Raw genomic sequence first — 22,358 nt, 5'->3', positions numbered from 1 at the left:
ACAGCAACTTCACCTGATTTACCACCATCACTACTAGTCTGTGGTATAGTTGTTGCCTCGATTGCAGGGTAGTAGAAATACAGTTTCATCACGAGTGGCACATCTCGATATTTGTTTTGTATCTACTGAAAGCTTCTTAGTGTGTTTTGAAAGATATTTCATGAAAAAGGACATGCATAAATTCAGGTTCCTGAACTATTCTGTTGTTTATTTCAGGATGAAAGACTTTTATTTCTAAACCAAATTTATTTGATAGAAAGTGCTGATATATTCCTAATCAATGATATTTTGTTACCTCTCCCTGAATATAGAAGTCAATTTCAGCATACTCTAATAACCACTTCCAGTGTTGTGCTGGCATAGGCAATAGATGTGTACTTGACATTTAGTATCGAAAAAAGGTCAGGTCTTCTGTAAAAATATCATGCAAGTTTTCTGAATTCTCACACATTTTTGCATCTTGATTTGATTTGTAAAATATGTGCAACTCTTGTATCTTGGAACTTAGTGCAAAGTCCTCGTACAAAAGAGCCTTGAACATGGAACTTTACAGCAGTAATTGTGGAGTAGGAGTGTCTGGATTGAAATAGTAAGATACACTCAAAGTGGGGGGGAAAGGAGTTTTGGTTTTGTTTTTCAGTAGATGCTTTATTTTTGGCCACTCTGTGCATGCTTCCTGTAACAGCTGAGCTGAGTGATGAAGAATTTGTTTCCTATCTTTCTTAGCTGTAAAACAGTTCTGTTCAAAAGTTAATAATGTACAGCATAGCAAATTGTCCTGTTAGCAGTTGCTTTTATACATTGTGGGTAAAATACTAACTTTTCTCAGTGCAGCATAAACTGATATTTTGCAAGTAGGCTGAAACAAAAATTTGCTCTTGTATTTAAATGCTGAGTTGATTAAACATGTACTTAAGTAGCCATTCAATCACTATAGTAATTTGCAAATACAAAATCTTTGTCAGAGTCTTTAAAGTCATGGAGAGAAGCAGCTTAAAACATGTATTTAACAGCTTATATGCATGTTTGGTTTGATGCATATGGATACAGGTGTTTTCAGATATTCCACATGTATATCACTTCCTTTGAACACTTGAGTTTACTGTTGAATGAGAACTTAGTTTCTCTCTTTGTCTGTAAGAATTTATGTCCTGGAACTGTTGTTGAGCCATTAAAAAGCTCTTGACTGCATTTGACAATACAGGTCAATGTGAAAGAGGCTTATTTTAGATTCAGGTTAGTTTTTCTGCTAAGTAAAAATAACTTTCTTTTCTTCACAGATGCTTGGACTTGATGGATCTCTAGTTTTCTTAGTAAGTGCAATCCTGTTTTCAAGAATTTCTACAGAAGGATTTTTTTAAAAATACCTGTATTTTTTAATATACATAGTTGTATTTGAAGTCCTTATTTTCAGATCATATATATTTTTCTTTAAAGAGAGTGTCATATGATGTCATGGTCAAGCAAACTGGGATTTTTAGGAGTTTCACAGATTTTGATATGTGTATAGTATAAAAGTGGAATTTCTTAAAATATGTAAATAGCTTTGGATCACTTACTCCACTGTAAATAAAAAACTAAACCTTTTAAAAAGTGCACACTGAAAATATATATCTGTTTTAATGTTGTGTTTTGATCTTTGTTATAATTAAAGATGCAGTTCTCATTCAGATATTTTTTTTTTGTCCTAGTACCACCATAATACCACTACATCTAGTAGACTAGATTTTAAAATCTAAGATCTTCAGTTGACTTTATTTGGTTTTTTAAATTTTCAAAATACTCTATCTTAGAATCACTAAGTTTGAAAAAGATCTCAGAGATCATCAATGTCTTATGTCAATGTGATGTCTTAGGTTTACAATTATGTTATTAGTCATTTACCTTAAATATTAATATCAAAATAAGTTGAAGTCCAGCATACTTGTGTCTGAGGTCACATCTTAGCTAAAAGTAATATTAAAAAATAGAGATGTGCTCTCATCTCTAGAGTCAGAGCAGTCAGTTTTGTTAATGCGTTTGTTGTGGCAAAGACCAATTGTTAAAAGTTTAGATGAACGTTTTCTCATTTATTGAAAAAAATACCTGGACACATTTAATGTAATTGTCTTTCAAGGTTTTGTATTTGTATTGCTTTTGAAATAAAAGCCTGCTTTTAAAGCATGTAAGCAGGAGTAAGTGCACTTATCTAGAAAAATGTTCATGAATGTAAACAGGTGCTTTCACAAACTGAACTGCCTGTTTTGGTCTTTGTGTTAGAGCACAAACTTCCTGCCTCTTACATGAGATGTGCAAGTTCTGGTGATAATAGGCTGTTGAAATGAGAAGTTGAGATGCAAAACTCAAGTCACTTATTTAAAAGACTGAGATTAATGTACTGTTTTCTTGTCATCTTCCTTCCTGTTTCCCCTATACTCCTTACAGGAACATGTCTTTTGGGTTGTGTCTTTAAATACGCTGTTCATACTTGTATTTGGTAAGTATTGTTTGTTTTTAGGTTTTAAAATGACCTTTTTTTTTGTGTGAATTGAGAGTGCAGGTCTATTTTAAGGCTGTTCTAGAAAAATGAAGATCTGATATCTAAGAATAGAACCAAAAGGAACTGGCAATATGAATAACAAATATTTATTATTTTCTAGTTTTGTCATTTTAATTTCTGTAAGTGAATAGATTTCAAATAGGAAACCTAGCAGAACCTTAACCATGTAAACCAAACCACAGAAAATATTTATTTTTAATATTGTTAAATTGAGAGAGGAATCTCATGGAATTTAATTTGTGAGGAAATGCAGTACTTTGAGGAATGGCTAAGGTATTTTTTGTTCTCCTTATAGTTTTTACTAGATAGTTACAGAAATTTTTCCATTAAGAATCCGTTCTTGGAGCTCAAACTGAAAGGGAGATATGCAAGAATGTAGCATTTTAGTGACAAGATGAATCATATTACACACTTCAAGAGATACCAGACAAAAATACCACAACATTTCACTTGCTCTGAATGATCAGTTTAGAAAAGAATTTGTTGTTTGGTGTTTTTTCAGTAGTCTTGCTTGGCAGAAAGATTTGAAATTGAAAAACTGAAGTTGTACTATAGATAAGTTTTTACAGACAAAGTGAAGCTTACAACACTAAACGACTGATTTAAGCATCTAGATACTGAAACAGAACAGCAAATGAAAAGAAAATATGCATAATTATATTGTATGTTTAATTCACAAGAAACTGTAACTGTTCTAAAGTAAGAGTTGGAAAATACTTTAACTATTTCTTTCTGATAATTACTGTATTTTAATTTGTAGTTACCAGAAGTTAATTGGGTTTTTTTAAGCTGTTATAATATTTTTTTATTTTGCTTTTTATTAAGTAGATAATAAACATGAAATTTCCAAACTATGGATTAAAATTCCATAATAAGTAAGTAATAAGAATAATTAATGAGGTTGTCATATAGAAACATTTTTAGTAGCTGCTTTGCCAAGTGGGAAACTCACAAATAGACAAGAGAAGAGAATGACTTTCCTAAGCAAGCAGGAGGTCTGGGAATTTAATATGTGCCTCTCAACCCTATTTTTAGTTTCTTTCCCATTAAGTAATACTGCTTAATTTACAACTGCCAAATCTCTAGTAATTTGTAATTATGGTACTTGTGACTTCAGATGTCACAGGAGGTACTTTATAAAAGATAAAACATAAGGAAAGCATTTGTAACCTTAATTAGTGGTACAGAAATTCTCATTAGACAAATTAATTCATTTGAACTTAATTAATATTTTCTATAGCTCACAGAGTATAGTACTCACAGAGGAGTTTGTATTCCTTTGTGCTCTTTTTTTTTGAGGAATCTATTAGAAAATCTCTTTTAAATAAAGTTATATAGAAAACATTATAAACTATGCACTATATTCTCATAAAATGTCAGAAATGCAACTTTTAAGTCATTAGTCTGATACCTGTTGGAGTTGTGTGATCTTTTTCATCTCACTTTCCTTTCTTACTGGGCAGGGAGAGCTCAATTCCTCCCTTTATCTTTTACATGTTTGCTCTTCCCCGTGGCTGCTGATTTGCCTGAAAAAGACATAAATTAAAACTTTTCTTATCGTTTATTAGGGTAATAGGAGTCCTGCTAAATAGTTTTCCTGTGGTTTTTTTGTTGGTTTATTTGTTGCTTCTTGGGTTTTCAAGCTGGGAGTTTTCTATATGCTGGTCATACAGAAATGAGGAGAGAGAAAATTGTCACACTTTTCATTTGATGGAATGTTTAGTCTGTAGTAGTTCCCAGAGTAGACGACCATGATGTAGTGAAGACAATATAGGTGAAAATAAAAGCTTGCCATTTCTGCAGCCCCTTCACTTTATACTGATGCCCTTCACTCCTATAAAAAATTGATGTTAATTCTGTAGTTCTTTGTAACTTGGTTAGAAGACAACAGAGTGAAATAAAATAACTGAAGAAAATTGATTTTCTAGAAATATTGAGGTTTCTAAAAATGGGGAGTGCTGTGGTTTCTAATGCATTTCCCATGAAACCTCAGAATTGTCATGAGTGAGTTCTCAGGAATGATGAGCAGTTTTCAGTACATTAAACCAAAATAAAAGACTTTTCAGTTGCTTCTCATCCCTTCACTGGGTGTCATCTTTCTTCCCCTCCTCTTCCCTTTGCAAATTTCTGCAGAGGTTGCATTTTCCACAATATTTTAAGTATTCTTAAGAATTAAAGTACTAGAAACTAGTGTTAGAAGCCTTGTTAAAGCAAGTCCCATCTCACCAGGCTGTAAAATGGCTACTGAAGTCTTTTAGTGCATAGGAAAAAATAAATGTACAGCACAGGTTCCTACAGTCTTAGACTTATACCAGTCTAGTACATAACACTGAGAAATTGAGTTATTTTACACACTGCAAAATGAAGTAAGAAGGAAAATACTATCTTATTCTGTGTAGTTTTAGTCCATGAGTGCAAATTCTCATCTGATTTTCAGTGTTAGTAAAATTATAGAAATCTATCACTTGGAAATATTTGCACAGGAATTAATTTTTGTACTTTTTTCATAAAATTTATGAGAAGTAGAATAATACCATGTTACAGTATTCATCCTGCAAATAAGATTCCATTTAGCAGTTTTCATGGCCTTTTTTTCTCCTTTCTGCTTACATTATGCAGCATTTTGTCCATACCACATTGGTCATTTCTCCATTGTTGGCCTGGGCTTTGAGGAATATGTGAGTATTGTTTTATAATTTCAAAATGAAAAAAGAAACTACCAGTGTTTATTCAATCATGATATTCTGTAGCATCTTTCCACTTCATTTTGTGATTGCAAAGGTAACTTGGAGTATGTCTTCTTACTAGTCCTTGAACGTTTTTGTATCTGATTAAAAATGTTGTCCCACTCTTTTCCACCTCCTTCATTATTTACATCACAAGTGAGGTTTCTTACTGTTTGTAAAAACTGTGTGTGTCTTCGGGGGTTTTTTAATAGCCTCTTGTTCTTTGTGTACATTTTTAGCTTGTGTACTAGTTTTCATAGTGGATGATAATAAGTAGTGGAAACTAGAGGATGAATGAAACAGTCTAAGGTGATACTTTCTGTTTCATATATTGCAGTTGGTTTGAGTTTGAAAAAAGTAGTTGTAATGTAAATGTAAACATCTTTTCTTGATGAAGATACAAAAATAATAGCAGATTATTAAAATATGTAAAAAGAGAGAGAGTTGAGATTTAGAATTTATCTTAATTACATAAAAAAGGAGATGTAATCTTCTAAGAGACTGATAAATTTTACCCTTTTTTCTTCTTTGTTCCAGGTCCAAGCATCTCACTTTGAAGGCCTGATTACAACTATAGTGGGATATGTTCTTCTAGCAGTGACTCTAATTGTTTGTCATGTATCCTTTTGTCAGTAGCTACCTGTTTCAGATTTACATGCAAATAATTTTTCTGGCTATGCTTTGAGGAGGTGCAGACATGATGCAGGTGCACTTAATTCACAATTTTTCTCTGCTCTTGTGGTGAAATTAGAAGGAAAGGTCTCTCCTGTTCTCTTGGACATTTAGAAGTTGTCGGTGTGGCTGCCTGCTTTCAAATATTTGCACATGCTTAGCAACACAATCAAAGGCTTTTATGCTTGCTTGAGGGTCTGTCTAAGGAGAAGGGTGTAGAATCGTTTTTTCTTCACTGTCCTTATGCTTCTGCTGTGAACTGTAGTTGCAGCAGAGAGATCATGAAAGGGGAGGCCATGAAAATATGGGAGGTATGATGAGAAATTAATTTTAATATTTTTGATCCTGCCAGATTTTTTGAATATGAATTTTGTTTCTTTGTTGCATCTCAAGTACCGAGAGTTTGCTGCAAGGACTTCTTTCATGTTTGTACTTTTTTAGAGAAAACTACTTTCTCTTAGTTGTAGAAAATAAAGCTGGAAGGATTTGTTTTGTCACAAGTAAGAAGGCTGCATTCCAGCTGCATGTTTTTTTATATCAGCTTCGATTTCAAAGAATATACATTTGTTAGCAGTTTTCTGTTTAAAAGTACACAAAGTTAACATCACCTTTCTACATCAGTATAGCAATATGCAGTGTAAAACATTAGTAGAATAGCATGTAGCATTTGCCTCCCCCAAAAAACCTCAAAACAAAAGTGCAATATGCATCCAGCTTTTCTTGGAAAAGGTGAGAATTTGATTTAGACAGCAGGGAAGGGAAAGCTAGTATTTAAAATAGGTCTTCAGATTTTGAACTTACTTATTTGTGGCAGATGTTTTCAGAGACAGCTGTTTCTTTCTTGAGGAAACTTCTGGTTGCTTAATTTAAGAAGGGTCGTATTATTAATAATTATTTATTTACTTTAGATGCATGTTTGAGGATGTTACCTGCCACACCAGATCATGACTTCTAGAGTCACAGCCAATTTTGAAAATAGAACCCTGATGAAACACATACTTTTTTCATTTTTCTCTTTTAAAAAATTTATTATTACTAAAAGCAACATAATACAGTGTTTGATATTATTTAGGCTGTTACAAAGTGTATTCCAGTGTTGTTTTCTTGACAAAGCTATTCAGGGTTTGGCAGCGCTTGTTAAGTTCCAGCGATCACGTCGCTTACTAGGAGTTTGCTATATTGTTGTCAAGGTAATCCTATTTTTTGTGCAGGGAAATAATACTCTCTCAATTTAAACTGACATTATCATTTTCTCAGCAATTTTTGTTAAACTAGTGAGATGTTATTTTCTCTCTTTTCCTAAAGGTTTCCTTGTTAGTGGTGGTTGAAATTGGTGTGTTTCCTCTCATTTGTGGCTGGTGGTTGGATATATGCTCCTTGGTAAGAACAGAAACATATGTGATGAAGTCATTTGTAAGAGTGTATATATTTGAAGCCAAAAGAAAAAGTTCTATTGAGAGGAGTTGTTAATACGAGTTTGATTGCACTCTTCTGTGTTCATTCCAGAGGGAATGGGTTTTTTGGATATTGCGTAATGCTCATTTGGGGGGGTGGGGGGATGGTTATGTTACTAAATATAAATTAACATGCTGTTACTAAAATAGCAAGATCCTCATCCTTTTTAGTGCAGTTACAAAATCGCTGTGATAATGAACTTACTTATAGGCAAACTTGTGTGCTGAATGAACCTCTTTATGTAGCCATCTTATGTGAAATGGTAATGACTTTGTGTTTTAAGTTGCCCAGTCTCTTTCTGGTTTTGAAAAGATCCTTGCTGCAATTGCTTGGAATTTAGGACAGTTTTTCTGTCCTGAAAAATATCTAGTGATAAATTTGAAATGGACAAAATTAGTTTTTCCAGCTTTAGTAGAAATAGAACTTTACTTGGGAATTATTTCCTTCCATCATAGTGTCGCTTTGTTTGAATTAATTTATAACTTATGTAGATCCTGTTAGTGATTGAGTTGACAAATTTCTTCTTTCTGTCAAGAAATAAATTGATCAGAAGTTGATCTTTATTTGCTGTTCTTATCATAAGTAATCCCTTTTTTCTCTGGTGTATTCACGTGTTAAAGCAAACATTTCAAAATAGTATATATGTAGTAGTATATATGAACTAGGGTAAACAAGATGAGTAGTTGTGGATGTTTGCCAAACTTTATTCATATTTGTTATTATTTGCCTCCTTCTAGGAGATGTTTGATGCCACTCTGAAAGACAGAGAATTGAGCTTTCAGTCTGCCCCAGGCACCACAATGTTTCTGCACTGGTTGGTTGGAATGGTTTATGTCTTCTATTTTGCATCCTTCATCCTTTTGCTAAGAGAGGTGAGTCTGTAAGAACAAGATAGGTATGTAACACGGTTAGAGGCTTACATACAGTTGAATCTTTCACATGTGGGTATTACTGCTACTACTTTTTGTGTGCTTATTGGATTCACTTTTATGTAAAAAGGGCCATGCTGGTACTTACTGCAGTGGAAAAATCATGATTTTGAGTATATTTTACTTAGAGATGTTTGGTTTACAAATAGCTGTTAAATCTGATTGTTGCCTTCAAATGAATCCAAAGGTGTTGTAGTTGCTTAAGATCAATCAGTACTTGAAAATTAAGCTGTATTTGGTTATTGGGTCTCTGCTTCTCTGTGATAATACTTTCTTTGTTCTATTTCTGTGCGATTTTAGTGAATCTTGTTCACCTAATATCCCTATTACAATAAAACTTATTTTCTGCAACTGTCTTGTTCAAAATGAAAAATAAATACAAAGATAATATTCTCCTCATATATTCTTTTCTGTTTCCTGCTTCAGGTATTGAGACCTGGTGTCTTATGGTTTCTCAGGAATTTGAATGATCCAGACTTCAATCCCGTGCAGGAAATGATTCACTTGCCCATCTATCGACATCTCAGGAGGTTTATCTTATCAGTGGTAAGGACTTAACTGAAAGATAACTTTATTTAGAAAGAAAGCTTTATATGCTGGCTTCCATACACAGTACTGTGTATTTAAGGACAAATATTTTCACCATGGAAGTGAACTGGTACTATAAGAGGTTGCCAGCAGAATCTGCATCTTTCAATACTCAAAACTCAACCGGATAAGTTTCTGAGCAGCCTGATCTGGGTCTGCTCAGAGCAAGAGTTTGGGGAGAGTTAGTTGGACTTCAGAAGTCGCTTCTAAACCAGGTATCTTATGCCAAGTCACAGGAAATGTTTGTCTATTCAGAAAACAAGTGTTTATTATTATGCATATTGTAAATCACGTAACTTTCATAGTGTCCTCAGTTACTGCAGTAAACATTCTGAGTGTCCAGTTCAGTCAAAATAGTGCAGCAGGAGAGAGTAACTTTCAAGCTAATGTTTGGATTGAATTGGATTCTGCTGCTCTCGTCCATGGTGTCTGTTTCCAGATTATCATTGTAAGATACTGAAAACAATGAGAGTTTTTTCCCATTGCTTGTTTGTCTGAGGCTTGCTTAACATGCAGTAGAGGAAGGGTCGCAGACTGTCTTTTTATATAAATGTCACATGCACTGTGTAAATTGACACACCAGAAACATTCTTTGATGTACTGTATTGTTACACCTGAGGTGCTTTGAGCAGTGAAAGCTCAGAGAGGTCCTGATTCTGTTAGAGAGCCCCTCAGTATCTGAGTGGAGTTGACCTTTCCACCTTTCTGGGCATTTATCCTTTGATAATTGTAATTCTTCAGCTGCCTGAAATTTCATGGTACATCACATGGTCCAAATACAAGCAAAGATCTACTGATTGCTCATGGTCTCACTCAAGTTGTCACACTATGTTGGAATGGACAGTTACTTGAACTTCACCTTTTGATTTGCTCAGCTAATTAATTCAGAATTTTCACTAGTCTCAGGCTAGAATATTGCATACAGAATGGCAATCATTTACTATTTCAAAGAATAAATCATACCTTTCAAACTCTATGTATTTTAAAGATATATCTTATGTATGACATAAACTATTAATTTTCAGGAAGAATGGGATTCAGTTTTTCTTTTTTGATGTAGTTAAACACAATATTTTTTTCACATTTTTAGTCTCCAGTGGTGCATTTGTATGGAATATAAGAATCTCTCTAAAGTTTACTTAATTTTTCATCTGATTCCTTAAGGAAACAGGATTCATAAAAGTGTATTGTCTTCAGGCACTTGATGTCCCCTACTTGGTCTTTCAGTCAATTTGAGGAAACAGGAACTGAAAGGTCTTTTGATGCTTCAGCAAGAAAAAGTCAGCCACTTAGAAAAGAGTGGAATACAAAATAAGTAATCCTGGTGTTGGTGAAGGGGAAAGAAAGAACAGCTCTCTGACACTGCTCTAGCTGTCAGCAGGGTTATTCTGGTGCCTTATTCAGCTGCACTCCTATTTGGCAAGGACATTGTAGTCTACTGGTCTGCCTGGGATGGAATTGATTTTCTTCATCATGGCAAATGTCCTTCTGCACCTTGAATTGGAAGCTGAAACAGTGTTGCTAACACAGACCTGTTGACTATGGCTGGACAGGGCTTGCACAGCATCCTGGCATTTTCTTTGCTGCTATGCCCTGATCCCTCACCTCCAGTGAATAAGCTGCAGGTAACAAGGAGGGTATCCCTGGAACAGGGTGACCCAAACTGACCAAAGGGGTATAACATCATGCTCAGCAGTAAAAGACATGAGAAAGGAGGTAGTGGGGAATGTTCATGGTTATGCTGTTTGTCTTCCTGACTCACCGGGAAATTGCTGATTGTTTGTCTGCTGAAGGGAAGCAGAGACTGAATTCTTCTTACTGTTTTGACTGGATGCTTGGTGCTTTCTCTATTAAATTGCCATTATCTCAGCCTTGCCTGCCTTCTGTTTTGCCTTCCTCTTCAGCTGGAGAGGGGAATGAGCCAAGTAACTGGCTGGTATTCAGCTGTTAGCCAGGGTTAGCCCACCACACCCAGGGAACACGTCAGAGATGGGTGGGAAAGTAGGTTTGGTTGTTTCTTCTATTTGGACTAACTTGTTTACTTTCTTATTGCAGATTGTTTTTGGATCAATTGTACTGCTCATGCTCTGGCTTCCTATACGCATTATTAAGTATCTCCTTCCTAATTTTCTTCCTTATAATGTTATGCTTTACAGGTGAGCATTTATTTTTAAAAAGATGGGGGTTTTTCAGTGTTGCTGTAACTAGAAAAAGTGTATTGGCACTCCCTGAGCATTAAAGTGATACTTTGTTATGTTATTTTGTTTTCAGTTAATCTAATCTTCATTGTTCTAAGAAGTAAAGGGTAAAGGATATGGCTACATCATACAATGTGACAAATTAAAAGCTACTTGAAAAAAGAAGCATTTTGTATTCCTTCTGTAAAGATAACTGGTCAGGGCTTTATTCTCTCAAAACACTTCCCATTTCAACGTTCTGATAGTGAAGTTCCTTTCATATTTTTTTTAACACACTCATTCCTGATTGTCATTGCCTCAGGAGTAAAAGAATATCTATAACTGCATTTCTTTAATGATAGCTTTTTTTTTTTCTATTTCTGAATAATAATTCAAACAGTAATGGTAGATGTAAATAGAGAAGCAAACTGTATTCTTAGATATAATCTTTCTCAATGTCTTTTCCTAAATTTTTTTATATGTCAAAGTGCCTAACCTCTGCTCATATACAGGGAAAAACCTCAGCAAAAAACTAAGAATTTTCCTTTTTGGCATTCAATGTATTTTTGTATTGTGGTGGCATTAATAGGATTCAGTGTAAAAGATTTCTATTAGAATGTTCTTTATGTTTGTTTTCCTCCTCTTCCCATTGTTTCCAGTGATGCTCCCGTAAGTGAACTTTCCCTAGAGCTGCTTTTGCTTCAGGTGGTGCTTCCAGCTTTGCTAGAACAAGGACATACGAGACAGTGGTTGAAAGGTCTTGTACGAGCATGGACTGTTACTGCTGGATACTTGCTGTAAGTAGAGAGATCCAAAACCAGCTACAACCACTGTGCCCAGTTTGGCCTTTAAACATGACAGCAGCTTTCCAGAAAGTTATTCCAACAAGCAGGTTTAATAGCTCTTCTATAGATAAATATGTGATGACAAACTTCCATAGTGATTGCTTTCTTCTAAGCAGTAGATGTACGTACTTCTGGAGTAGTCTTTGACAAGTAATGCTTTTGGTACGCTATTACAGCATTTGTTTAGTGAAAGAAATCTGTGAAAGTATGACTAACATCTTCCTAACTCCCTACTATATGAAAATAAAGAGATAAAGGTCAACAGTGTGCTTCCATGAATCATCTAAATAAAATTCATGTGCACTTCTTGCATTTCTTACTATAAGAAGGGGGGAAAAAAAAATTACTTAGAGCATAGAGCTGACAAGTTAAGCAACTTTAAATGGGGATTTTAAAGTTAGTTCAGACTTTAGAGAAGGATAAAACTATATGTTTGCCAAATAAAGTAAATTATTGTACTGCCAGGCAGAGTTCTAGCACTTGAAATTATTTTTTAGTTCATCTGTTGTTTGCCAAATTAGTCTAAAAAAATAAGGTTGATTTTGTTTCTGTACCGTTTTCAGTTTAACTTCAAAGTATACTGGCATTCTCCCACCATGTTGCAATCTCAGGATCAGGAATTATTCTTTGCCAAGTTATGTCTGAGAAACTGAGTAAATAAATGAAAGACTTCATTGTAATCCAGTATATCTATTATAGTTTTTCATGAGGAAACTCTCCTCACCCCCTCTTCTTTGTTTGCATTTTTGAAGAGGTTTTTAATTATTTTCCAAGTTTTGATTGTGTTTAAGTATAGTGTAAACAAGAGAGTTTTGAAATGATGACAGAAATGGCTTTTCTTACTCCACTGTTGCAGCTGTTTAGGCCAATTGCAAATTACCTCTTGAGCAATTTTAGTTTAGCACAGATGAAAATCTTTTGCTCTGTTGTTCTCAAAAAGCAAACCATTGGGTAAATTTCATTGCTAATAGAATATCTGCACAAATCTTACTCTGTAAAAGCTGAGGAAAATTAAGCTCTGAATGTTCATTTTTAATCAGACTCAAAATTTGCTAATTGTATGTGTGGAAAATGTCAGCATAATAATTTTAAAATAAATTGGTTTTATTCTACGATTGATATTCTTTAAAAGTTGTGAGCAATTTACAATCTTATTGAAAGACTGCCCATCTCTGTACTTCTGGCAGCACATGCATGGCAATGCAGCACCATCCCTGTATGGTTTAGGTTTGAAGGCCCTTGTTTCCTACAGAGCTTAGTAACATAAAAGCTCTCAGTACAGCCATGTGCTCACACAAACTGAAATAGCCATGCAATTTTCCTTTCACATGCACAACACCAAGAGCTTTAATACCGGGGGTGTTTTTAAAGCAGCCAGACGGATAAGTGATCTTTCCTTATGATTGTAGTCCAACTGCATCCACACCAGCACTTTTTTTCTAAATTGTGTATGTGATGACATTGAATATGTTACCAAAAAGGGCTATATTTTTATTTTTCATTCATATCAAACAGAACAAAACAGAAATTTTGATTGTTACAGGGATCTTCATTCTTACCTACTTGGTGATCAGGAAGAGAATGAAAACAATGCAAATCAGCAACCTAACAACCAGCATGCTCGCAATAATAATGCCATTCCAGTTGTGGGCGAAGGTCTCCATGCAGCCCATCAAGCCATACTTCAACAAGGAGGACCTGTGGGTTTCCAGCCTTATCGCAGGCCTTTAAAATTCCCACTCAGGGTATGTATACCTGACACATCAAGAAAAAAGTAAAAGGCCTTTGAGAAAAGTGGGGTCTTTTTCTAAAAAAGATTTGGCCCACATTATCAGAAGTTACGTGGTGGGTCCTGTTTTGTATGGTTTGCAGCTTTCTAGAGCGTAGAGTTGCAGTTATGCTCATGTAAGACTTTTTTCAGCCTGTAACTTAAAACCTTCAATTACAATTTTATTTATAGAACCCACACTTGTTAAGTATTATGTGTCAGTTGACATTTTCTCCACCGTAAGTAATGGAGAGAAAGACAATAGGCCCCTCTCAAATAAGTAGTTCAGGTGTGCCTCTAACAAGGCATGGCTTTCAAGGGGGCATACTTTGGTCTTGTAGCTAAATGTGTTTTGAACTATTTTGCTTTATTAAGAAAATAAATAGAGAGCTTCTGTTGCTTCTGCATCTGTATTAAACATAGAAAGGCATTATATAATACTTGAAAGTTCTAAATCCCTAAAATTACTAAGGAAATTTTATTGGCAAATACTTGTATTTCTGGAATAATATACAGCATAAACTAGATAACTGTTTTGTTGTTAGCAGAACTCTGAGTCAAATATAAACTTGACCACAACTCTCTTACTGTGGCTTGAGGTATAGCTTAAGAATGGGAATAATTGCTAACATTAGATCACTGTGGAATTGCTTTTGAAGGTTTCTTCCTTTATACCCAAATGTCTCATCAATGCAAGTGTGTGTTCCAGATTTAACTTTGTCTTGTAGTCTGTTTGGATAAGGTGTTAGCTTTCTCATAGCAAGCTTGCTTGTTGTGTGGCTTTGATGATTAGTTAAGCAGAACTTCATAGCACTGGTATTTGAGAAATATTTAAAGAAGTACATGGTAATTCTCTGATAAGGTGAAAACCTGACTGAGAAAGCAACCAGTTTCACCATTAGCTTCTGGTCACAGAAATCTGAGCACATCTGGAAGAACTTTGTCAGCAAGGTCTTCCTTATAAAACCTATGTCTTGCTCATATGGCATACAGAGCTAGAAACCTTTCATAATTATTTGAGAGTCATGCTGCTCAGTGTAGAAATTGAGATATGATCTTTTTTACATGACATAACAAAGATCTGCAGTCATTCTGGATTCAAATGTTATTTTTTACTGTTGAAACAGTTGATGGAATGTCTTAGAAATACATGACATTGCAGGTGTTTTGCATGTAATGTGGTTGGTTTCTTTTTGCTGATTTATATATACAGTGAAACATCAGTATTTGAACATCGTAGTTTAGCTGCCTTTCTAGGATGATGTATTTTTTTTATACTGGGGTTTCTTAGGGTTTGGTTAAATAACTTTCTTACAAACTTCCCCTCCTTTTTTTTTCCCCCTTTTTCAGATATTTCTTTTGATTGTTTTCATGTGCATAACGTTACTGATTGCTAGTCTTATCTGCCTTACCTTACCAGGTGAGTCTATTACGGTAAACTATCACTAAAAACAACTCAGTATGTTGCCATAGCCAACCATGGCAGATGTTTTGAAACTGTTATTTGAAATCAAAAGGCAAAAACATGGAAACTATCTCACTTTTAATCATTTGTCATCGAATTGTAATAATCTAAAAATCTTAAGTGACGGAGATTGCCATACCCTTTTTGTTGTAGAATATTCCTCTGAAGACAGGGCTTGAGATGCTGAGGTAATCTCAGTGACTGAAAAAGAGATTTGAAAATTTTGCACGTATTTTACTGTTTTGAGAAAGAAAATATGTAGATTGTTTCCAGGTCTTCTACAGTATTTTCTTTAATTATATGTTCTGAAGGTGTCATTATTGAGTACTGTGAGGAGCAGGGAATTGGACTCTATCTTTAGGGGTTCCTTTCAAATTGATATATTCTATGATTCTCTAATCTTGACACATCACTAGGAGATTTTGTGAAGTGGCATGATATATCACTTTAAAATCTCCAAATAAGTACTTCAAAAACACTTGGTAGTTTTTAAAATAATTTGGAATAAATGAAGCCATATCAACCAGTGTAAATTTCATAACCTATCTGCTGTAATACCATGTAATTTATACCTTCTTCTGCTAATGATCCTAAAGTTAATAATGTGTTGAGATCAAAGCAATAAATTCTGTGGTAGTTTTAATAGTAGGACATAAAATAATTCCAATATATTACTAGGGAAATGAAAACACTATTAAAAAGTGAACTCTAACAAATCAGTCTCCCATTTTTGTCAGAGAGCTTGAGAAGCCCCATCAATAAGTCTTAAAAAATTACATGAGACAGTGAAACAACCCTGTAGCTCAGGTCACACTGTTGTCATAATGAAAATTCAGGTGGAAAAGGATTTCTGTGTGTTTATTTGGCATCATTTCTGAAGCTGTTTGCATAGTGCTTCATACATTTATGCATTACGGGTGTAGTACCAAAATAACTGTATTATAGAGAATAATACTTACGCAGGGATATTTCAAATAAATTTGTTCAATACTTTTTTAATTGGCATCCTTCCCCAATACATCCAGAAGCATTACTGTATTTACCAGTGCTTGTGTTTCCAGTGTTTGCCGGCCGGTGGTTAATGTCGTTTTGGACGGGGACTGCCAAAATCCACGAACTGTACACAGCTGCCTGTGGTCTTTATGTCTGTTGGCTGACTATCCGAGCAGTGACAGTGCTGGTTGCCTGGATGCCACAGGGTCGTAGAGTCATTTTCCAGAAGGTCAAAGAATGGTCTCTCATGGTGAGCCTTGAGAAGAAGTTCTACTCAATTATCAAAAAAATAGCTAATGGAATTTGTTTCATTTTTTGCTTGCAGGCTTTACTCTGCCATGTATACTACGTTTTTTTTTTTTTTCAGAGTATTTTGAAGCTTTTGCAGCTTACATTCCCATTGCATAGGCTAACTATTTTTGGAAGGCAATCAGTGTAAATATGCTTGTGTGTATATATGTTTAAATATCTATATATGTGTGTATTTTTCTGTTTTTCTTTAAAAATTAATATATTGCATTATTATCCCATGTGTTATTTGTTCTCAACGACATTTTCATTTTCATGTAAACCTGGAAGCTCAAACTATTTACTTGTTTAGTTACATGAAATTATCGTATGGGAAAAAACCTAATAAAGTTGATAGATGATGACCATGTCTCTGCAAAGTAGCTTGATGCATATTTTCAGATAGATCTTTATAAACTGTTGAACTTGTGTTGCTCAAATAAAATATATTTTTCCTCAAAAATATTAATTATGAGGAGTTGAGATGCTCAGCTGGAAAACAAATTTATACCCCACCCTTTTATCTTGGTTTTGATTTTGAGGATTTCTTGCAAGTTCCTTTAAACCTCGATACCATAAATGGTATCTTGTTAAGGACATTTTAATGTGCTTATTGAATTGTTATACTGTACATGTTCTTCATGTACTAACATGTTTCCCAAATACCTCATCCATCATTTTGATTTTAGGTTCTTTAAGATCTTAGCTTCTTCAAGAAAATTCAGAGCTAAATCATAATTTCTATTTGTTCTCTGTCCCTGATCCTTTTGTTAATTAAGTCAGGTTAGTTTTGTATGATGCAGTTAAACTAAGAGAATTTCAAGCACAGTGTCCTGATGCTTCCATTTTAAGTTAAATATTCTATAATGACTGAATTTTTAAGGTTTGTTTTGCTCCAGAGAAAAATTGGCAATTTTGAAAAAATCGTGTGGAATAGGACCCAATCTTGAAAACTTGCATTGCAAAACCATGTATGTAGTAAAAATTATTTCTAGGCGTGTATATGTGTGAAATAGAGGTCTGTGTAGCTTTGGGGTTTTTTCTCCAGGGCTGTGTGTTTATGTAGTTGAAGTTACATTTTTGAGTTTTAAACAAAGAATCTTCTGGTAAGCATATTAATTAAATTCCTTGTGTTTTTTAGATAATGAAGACATTGATAGTGGCTATACTGCTTGCTGGTGTGGTTCCACTTTTGCTCGGTCTTCTGTTTGAACTGGTCATCGTCGCACCTCTGAGAGTTCCTTTGGATCAAACACCTCTCTTCTACCCTTGGCAGGTCAGTTGCTCCCATTCTTTTGCTACTGTTGATGTAAGGAATATGGGCTGCCTTGTTTCATGTGGATTTGGAGCTGCAGAACATTTTCCACAAATATGTTTGTATGTGGCAGCCAGACTGGATGTGAAGATTATTTGAACCAAAAGAATATGCTGAGGAATTTAAACTATGAAAAGCTGAACTGTTGTGAGGTGACACCAAAGGTTGCATTTCAGTGATCAGCTACTTTTCCAGTAGCATAATTGTAAAGTTATGTAAGAAGTTAGTGTATCTCTATGTATGTATGCACAGATGTATATACTCTAATCATTTTGGAAAGCTTTTTGCATACAGTTATGCAGCAAGAGGTTCTGGCGATTTTTATTTTTTTTTTCCTTGTAAGATTTTAATTCAGTGATGTGGCACATTATGAATGCAATTTTTATGTGATTTAGGATCATGCTGATTTTGGGCTGAGTTGTCAAATCATTAATACAAAATTTTGATGTAGTTGTGTTTTATTACTCTGCAGTCAAGTCTCAGAAGCTGAGTGCAAATTTCTGTCCTGCAAGTTGGGAGACAAAATGAAGATACAGTAGATTGAATGACAAATGCTTCCATCACCTAGGCTGAATTATGAAAGAAATCGTAACTCAAAGAAACCCATTTAAGGGGACCACAACTCAAAACATCTAGAATGCCATTACTAAATAACAAAGTGTTCAGGGACAGTGACTTTCTAAGCTGCCTTAAGCTTTCCTTTACTTTCAGTACCCAAATGTTTGAAAGCCATAATACAAAGAAGAATTTTCCTGCTAATTTGATTATTCCATTATTTTAAAATTCCAAGTATATTTTTGAGCTGAATAGATGACCAGAAAATCAGGATATCATATAATTACAGTGGTAGATGATAATGGTTTCCAAACAGGAAACCATTCTTTCATTTGGAAAGAATTTGTAATGCTAGAGATTATAAAATATTTTATACTATTGCATATTAGTTGTTTAAAAGTTTTAAAATAAGTATACTGAAAAACTTTATTTTTCTGTCGGAGAACTTCTTCAAAATATAGGATAAGTGGGATTTGAGACTTGTTCTAAATCACCAAGGAGCTTTCAAAATTGAGACTAATTTGCATTTTTCCCAAGAGAAAAGACAAAGGTTACATCTGTAAATAAACATGAATCAACTTGAACACTGGTGCTTTTTGTAACAATTTTTAAAATTTTTAAGAATTGACAATAACAAAAGTTGTCTTTGTAAATAATCGGGTAAAGAAAATGTATTTCCCCAGCAGTTTGAGAGCTAATAAGTCTGATGTCCCAAATCTTACAAGACCAAGTCTAAGGTGTTTATTCTACTTTATCAGCCTACATTTTGCATTCTGGTTTTGGTGGGTTTTATTGAAAATCTCTTACAAATACCTGTAATCCAGAAAGGATGGACTTATGATGTGTTTACTAGAAGCCAGTAGTTATAGTATCCTAATTCCAATAATTGCAGTTTATGTTAAAACATAAATTTTCCTCCAAATAGCATGATTTTTTTTTTTATGTGAAGACCATTGCCTTGCTTTAAAATTTTTTTATGTCAGGTAGGGTTTTAGGAATAATTAAACTTCAAAAGAAGGAAAATAGCTTGTTTCCTAATGCATGTGAGCATTTTATCTTTTTTCTATTCTTCTATAAAGAAAGTAAATTAGCTTCCATTTATGTAAATTAGTTGTACCAGAATGTTAGTCAATTGCTTTAAGTCTAATGCTTTTATTTTGTATTTACCTTTGGTTTAATAGTAGTGATTTTCCTGGGTCCAGGGAGCTAAATTTACAGATGTCAGTTAATCTTGAGAGCATCTTCTTTTTCATAAGAATTTGCAGATGATGTCACCTCTTTGAAACAATGTTCCATGTAAATGGGATAGTAAATACATTTTCACTTATAGGTAATATGAACACATTGCTCTTAAAGCTTTTGGTTGTCTGACTTTTTAAAGATATGTTAATGCTAACACTATTAATTTTTACAATATTAGGACTGGGCTCTTGGAGTTTTGCATGCCAAAATAATTGCTGCCATAACACTGATGGGTCCCCAGTGGTGGCTGAAAACTGTTATTGAACAGGTAGGGAAAAATTGTCCATGTGAATTATCTGTATAATACATTTTATATGTTTCTGATTGTGTGTCAGAAAATGGTGTCACTCTTGCAGTAATGGAGTAATTGAGTAAAATTCAACTCGTCTTGTAAAAACCTTTTAAATTGTATAGCCTAATGCATTAAGGTACACTTAACAGTAAATCAAAAACTCAGAAATCTGAATTCAAGAAAATGCTTTGTATGCATATATGCATTTTAATCAGGTTTGTGATAAAGTGAGAAATTATTGTGAGAAATTATTATTTCTTCAGATGAAGTCCATGTGTCCAAATACTTGTCCAAATACTGGAGTATTTACATCCACAACTCAAGAACACAGAATTTTGCCTTCTCTGCAGCTGTAGGGATTACCCCATTCATGGATCAATACAGATGAAAGACATAATTTCTGTTCCCCTTTGATTATTAAGCAACACAGAACAGTTTCTCTGAGCAGTTCAGAGTCACATGGCCTGTTGTTTTGTCAGAAGTATTTTTTCATGGTTATAACTGTTAAATTCCACGATTGTTATCTCGAAGTATCTCAGTTTCTTGTCAGAAGAATTTTTGGCCCTGCACTGTATGTGACACCTGTGGTGCACGTCCCAATGTCTGCACACAAGGTGCCTCTCATAAGTCTAGCCCATAGTCCCAGTCAAAAAATCATTTCAGCTGCCACACTGCAGAGTATAGACTTAGTCTGGGAGTATGTTTTGATGCATACCACGGCTCCCTCTTCCATTCTGAATGCTCTCCATAGGCTGTTTACACACTCTGAGCCTTCCAGGCTGTGGGACAGAGGCCCTTGTTTTGCTGTAGTTGGTAGCCATTCAAAACTGCTCTTTTCCTATGCTTAATCTGGTTCTATTTTGACCTTAGCTTCTGGTACTAACCGCAGAAGCTTAAGATTTGTGGAAGCCTTTTTTTCAGGCACAGACGATGTACAGAGGCTCTGGTCTGCCTGACCAAGTACAAAATAACATCCTATTTTCTGCCCATTGCAAAATTTAATAATTTATTCTATTAGCATATGCAGGATCTTCTTCTAGTATGTTTGCAGTGCAAAGTGAGCCCAGGTCACCCACAAAACCATCTTCCACAGCTCTATTAAATGATCTTTCAGAAGGTGTCTTGAATTCCTGCAACTGAATCACAACTCTATTCCAGATTAAGTTGGTCTCTTGGGCATTGTTTATTTCTTGGAACTCTCATGATGTAAATTGGCAGAGAGTTTTTCCTCCTTCAGCTGTGTCCATGAGAACAACCATTTCCTTTCATAAGGAGAATTGTGTAAAAACCTTGTAATTATTGCTGCAAGTGCAAAACAAGGCTTTCTTGATGGATCTGTTCTACTTCTAACTTCTTCCATTTTAGGTATATGCAAATGGAATTCGTAACATTGACTTGCACTTCATCATCCGTAAACTGGCAGCACCCGTAATCTCTGTCCTCTTACTTTCCCTTTGTGTGCCGTACATCATAGCTTCTGGTGTTGTACCTTTGCTGGGTATGTATGCATTCAGAACACTTGTTTGTCATCTCGTGGTTTACAGCAGTGTAAATGTTTGTGGAAATAAAACTTGTAATTCTAGTTTATAAAGGAGAAAAAAAAACCAACACAACAAGGAAACAAAAAAACCAACCCATGAAAAATCCACCTCTTCTGTGGACAAAAGTGAATGTTTAAAGACTTCCAAGAGTCCCACCATGTTCCAGGAATATTGTCTAAATGCTTCTTGAACTCTGTCGTGCTTGGTGTTGTGACCGCTTCCTTGGGGAGCTTGTACCAGTGCCCAGCCACCCTCTGGGTGAAGAACCTTTGTCTAATATACAGTCCAGATCCTTCCCTAACACAACTTGAGGCTGCTCCTTGGGTCCTGTCACTGATCACCACAGAGATCAGCACCTCCTCTAACCCAAGAGGAGAGCCAGACACTGATTTCCTTTCTGTGCATTTTAGATATGTAGCTAGTTTGGGAAAGGAATATTGAATTCATTTCTTCTGTGGACAATCAGCCTATGATTTTAGTCCCTCTAGGAGCTATACTGAGCTGAGGCCATCTTTTTCTGACTTGACAGATTCTAAATGAAACTAAGAACAGGTGAAAATCCTGGGTTTGTTTTGATGTTTTAATTGTATTAAAATGTAAATTTTAAATGTATAGGGTTTTTTCAGACTTTCCCATCTTCTCATAATTGAGGTAAATTATTTGATTAGAACCAGGGTAGATGAGCTTTTTCATCAAGACTTGTCTTTTACTACTTAGTTTTGATGTTAAGAACATCAAACATTTGATGTTCGAGTCCCATTTTATGCTTCAGTCTCACTTGAATGCCAACTTTTATCTGCTTACTCCTTGTATCAGAAAAGTCAATGCAATAAACAGAAGTTAATAGGCAAAAGGAACTGATAAGCCCTTTTTTTTTCTACCATGTATTTTCACTGTTAATGGAAAACTTTCTGCTCGTAGCGCTTCAGATTAAAAAGAACAGCAGCTGTCATGTTGGATCTTTGATG

General features: G+C 34.7%; 1 protein-coding gene across 2 annotated transcripts in view; it reads left to right on the top strand.

The window, feature by feature from the left end:
• The window catches only part of MARCHF6 (membrane associated ring-CH-type finger 6), a 44,732-nt gene that overhangs the window by 17,992 nt on the left and 4,382 nt on the right, over window positions 1–22,358 (top strand). For both annotated transcript variants that reach the window (XM_079301154.1, XM_079301153.1), the window contains exons 9-24: window positions 1,281–1,313; window positions 2,425–2,476; window positions 5,159–5,217; window positions 5,803–5,883; window positions 7,059–7,127; window positions 7,243–7,317; window positions 8,130–8,264; window positions 8,748–8,867; window positions 10,965–11,065; window positions 11,746–11,883; window positions 13,475–13,676; window positions 15,050–15,119; window positions 16,226–16,407; window positions 17,587–17,721; window positions 19,736–19,825; window positions 21,215–21,347. In XM_079301154.1, the coding sequence (XP_079157280.1) occupies window positions 1,281–1,313; window positions 2,425–2,476; window positions 5,159–5,217; window positions 5,803–5,883; window positions 7,059–7,127; window positions 7,243–7,317; window positions 8,130–8,264; window positions 8,748–8,867; window positions 10,965–11,065; window positions 11,746–11,883; window positions 13,475–13,676; window positions 15,050–15,119; window positions 16,226–16,407; window positions 17,587–17,721; window positions 19,736–19,825; window positions 21,215–21,347 (1,675 nt within the window). The remainder of the gene's footprint in view (window positions 1–1,280; window positions 1,314–2,424; window positions 2,477–5,158; window positions 5,218–5,802; window positions 5,884–7,058; window positions 7,128–7,242; window positions 7,318–8,129; window positions 8,265–8,747; window positions 8,868–10,964; window positions 11,066–11,745; window positions 11,884–13,474; window positions 13,677–15,049; window positions 15,120–16,225; window positions 16,408–17,586; window positions 17,722–19,735; window positions 19,826–21,214; window positions 21,348–22,358) is intronic.

The sequence above is a fragment of the Erithacus rubecula genome, assembly GCF_903797595.1.
Source record: "Erithacus rubecula genome assembly, chromosome: 3".
Classification (NCBI taxonomy): domain Eukaryota; kingdom Metazoa; phylum Chordata; class Aves; order Passeriformes; family Muscicapidae; genus Erithacus; species Erithacus rubecula.
The sequence above is the reverse complement of the archived record's forward strand: the minus strand, read 5'-3'. Positions and strand labels throughout refer to the sequence as shown.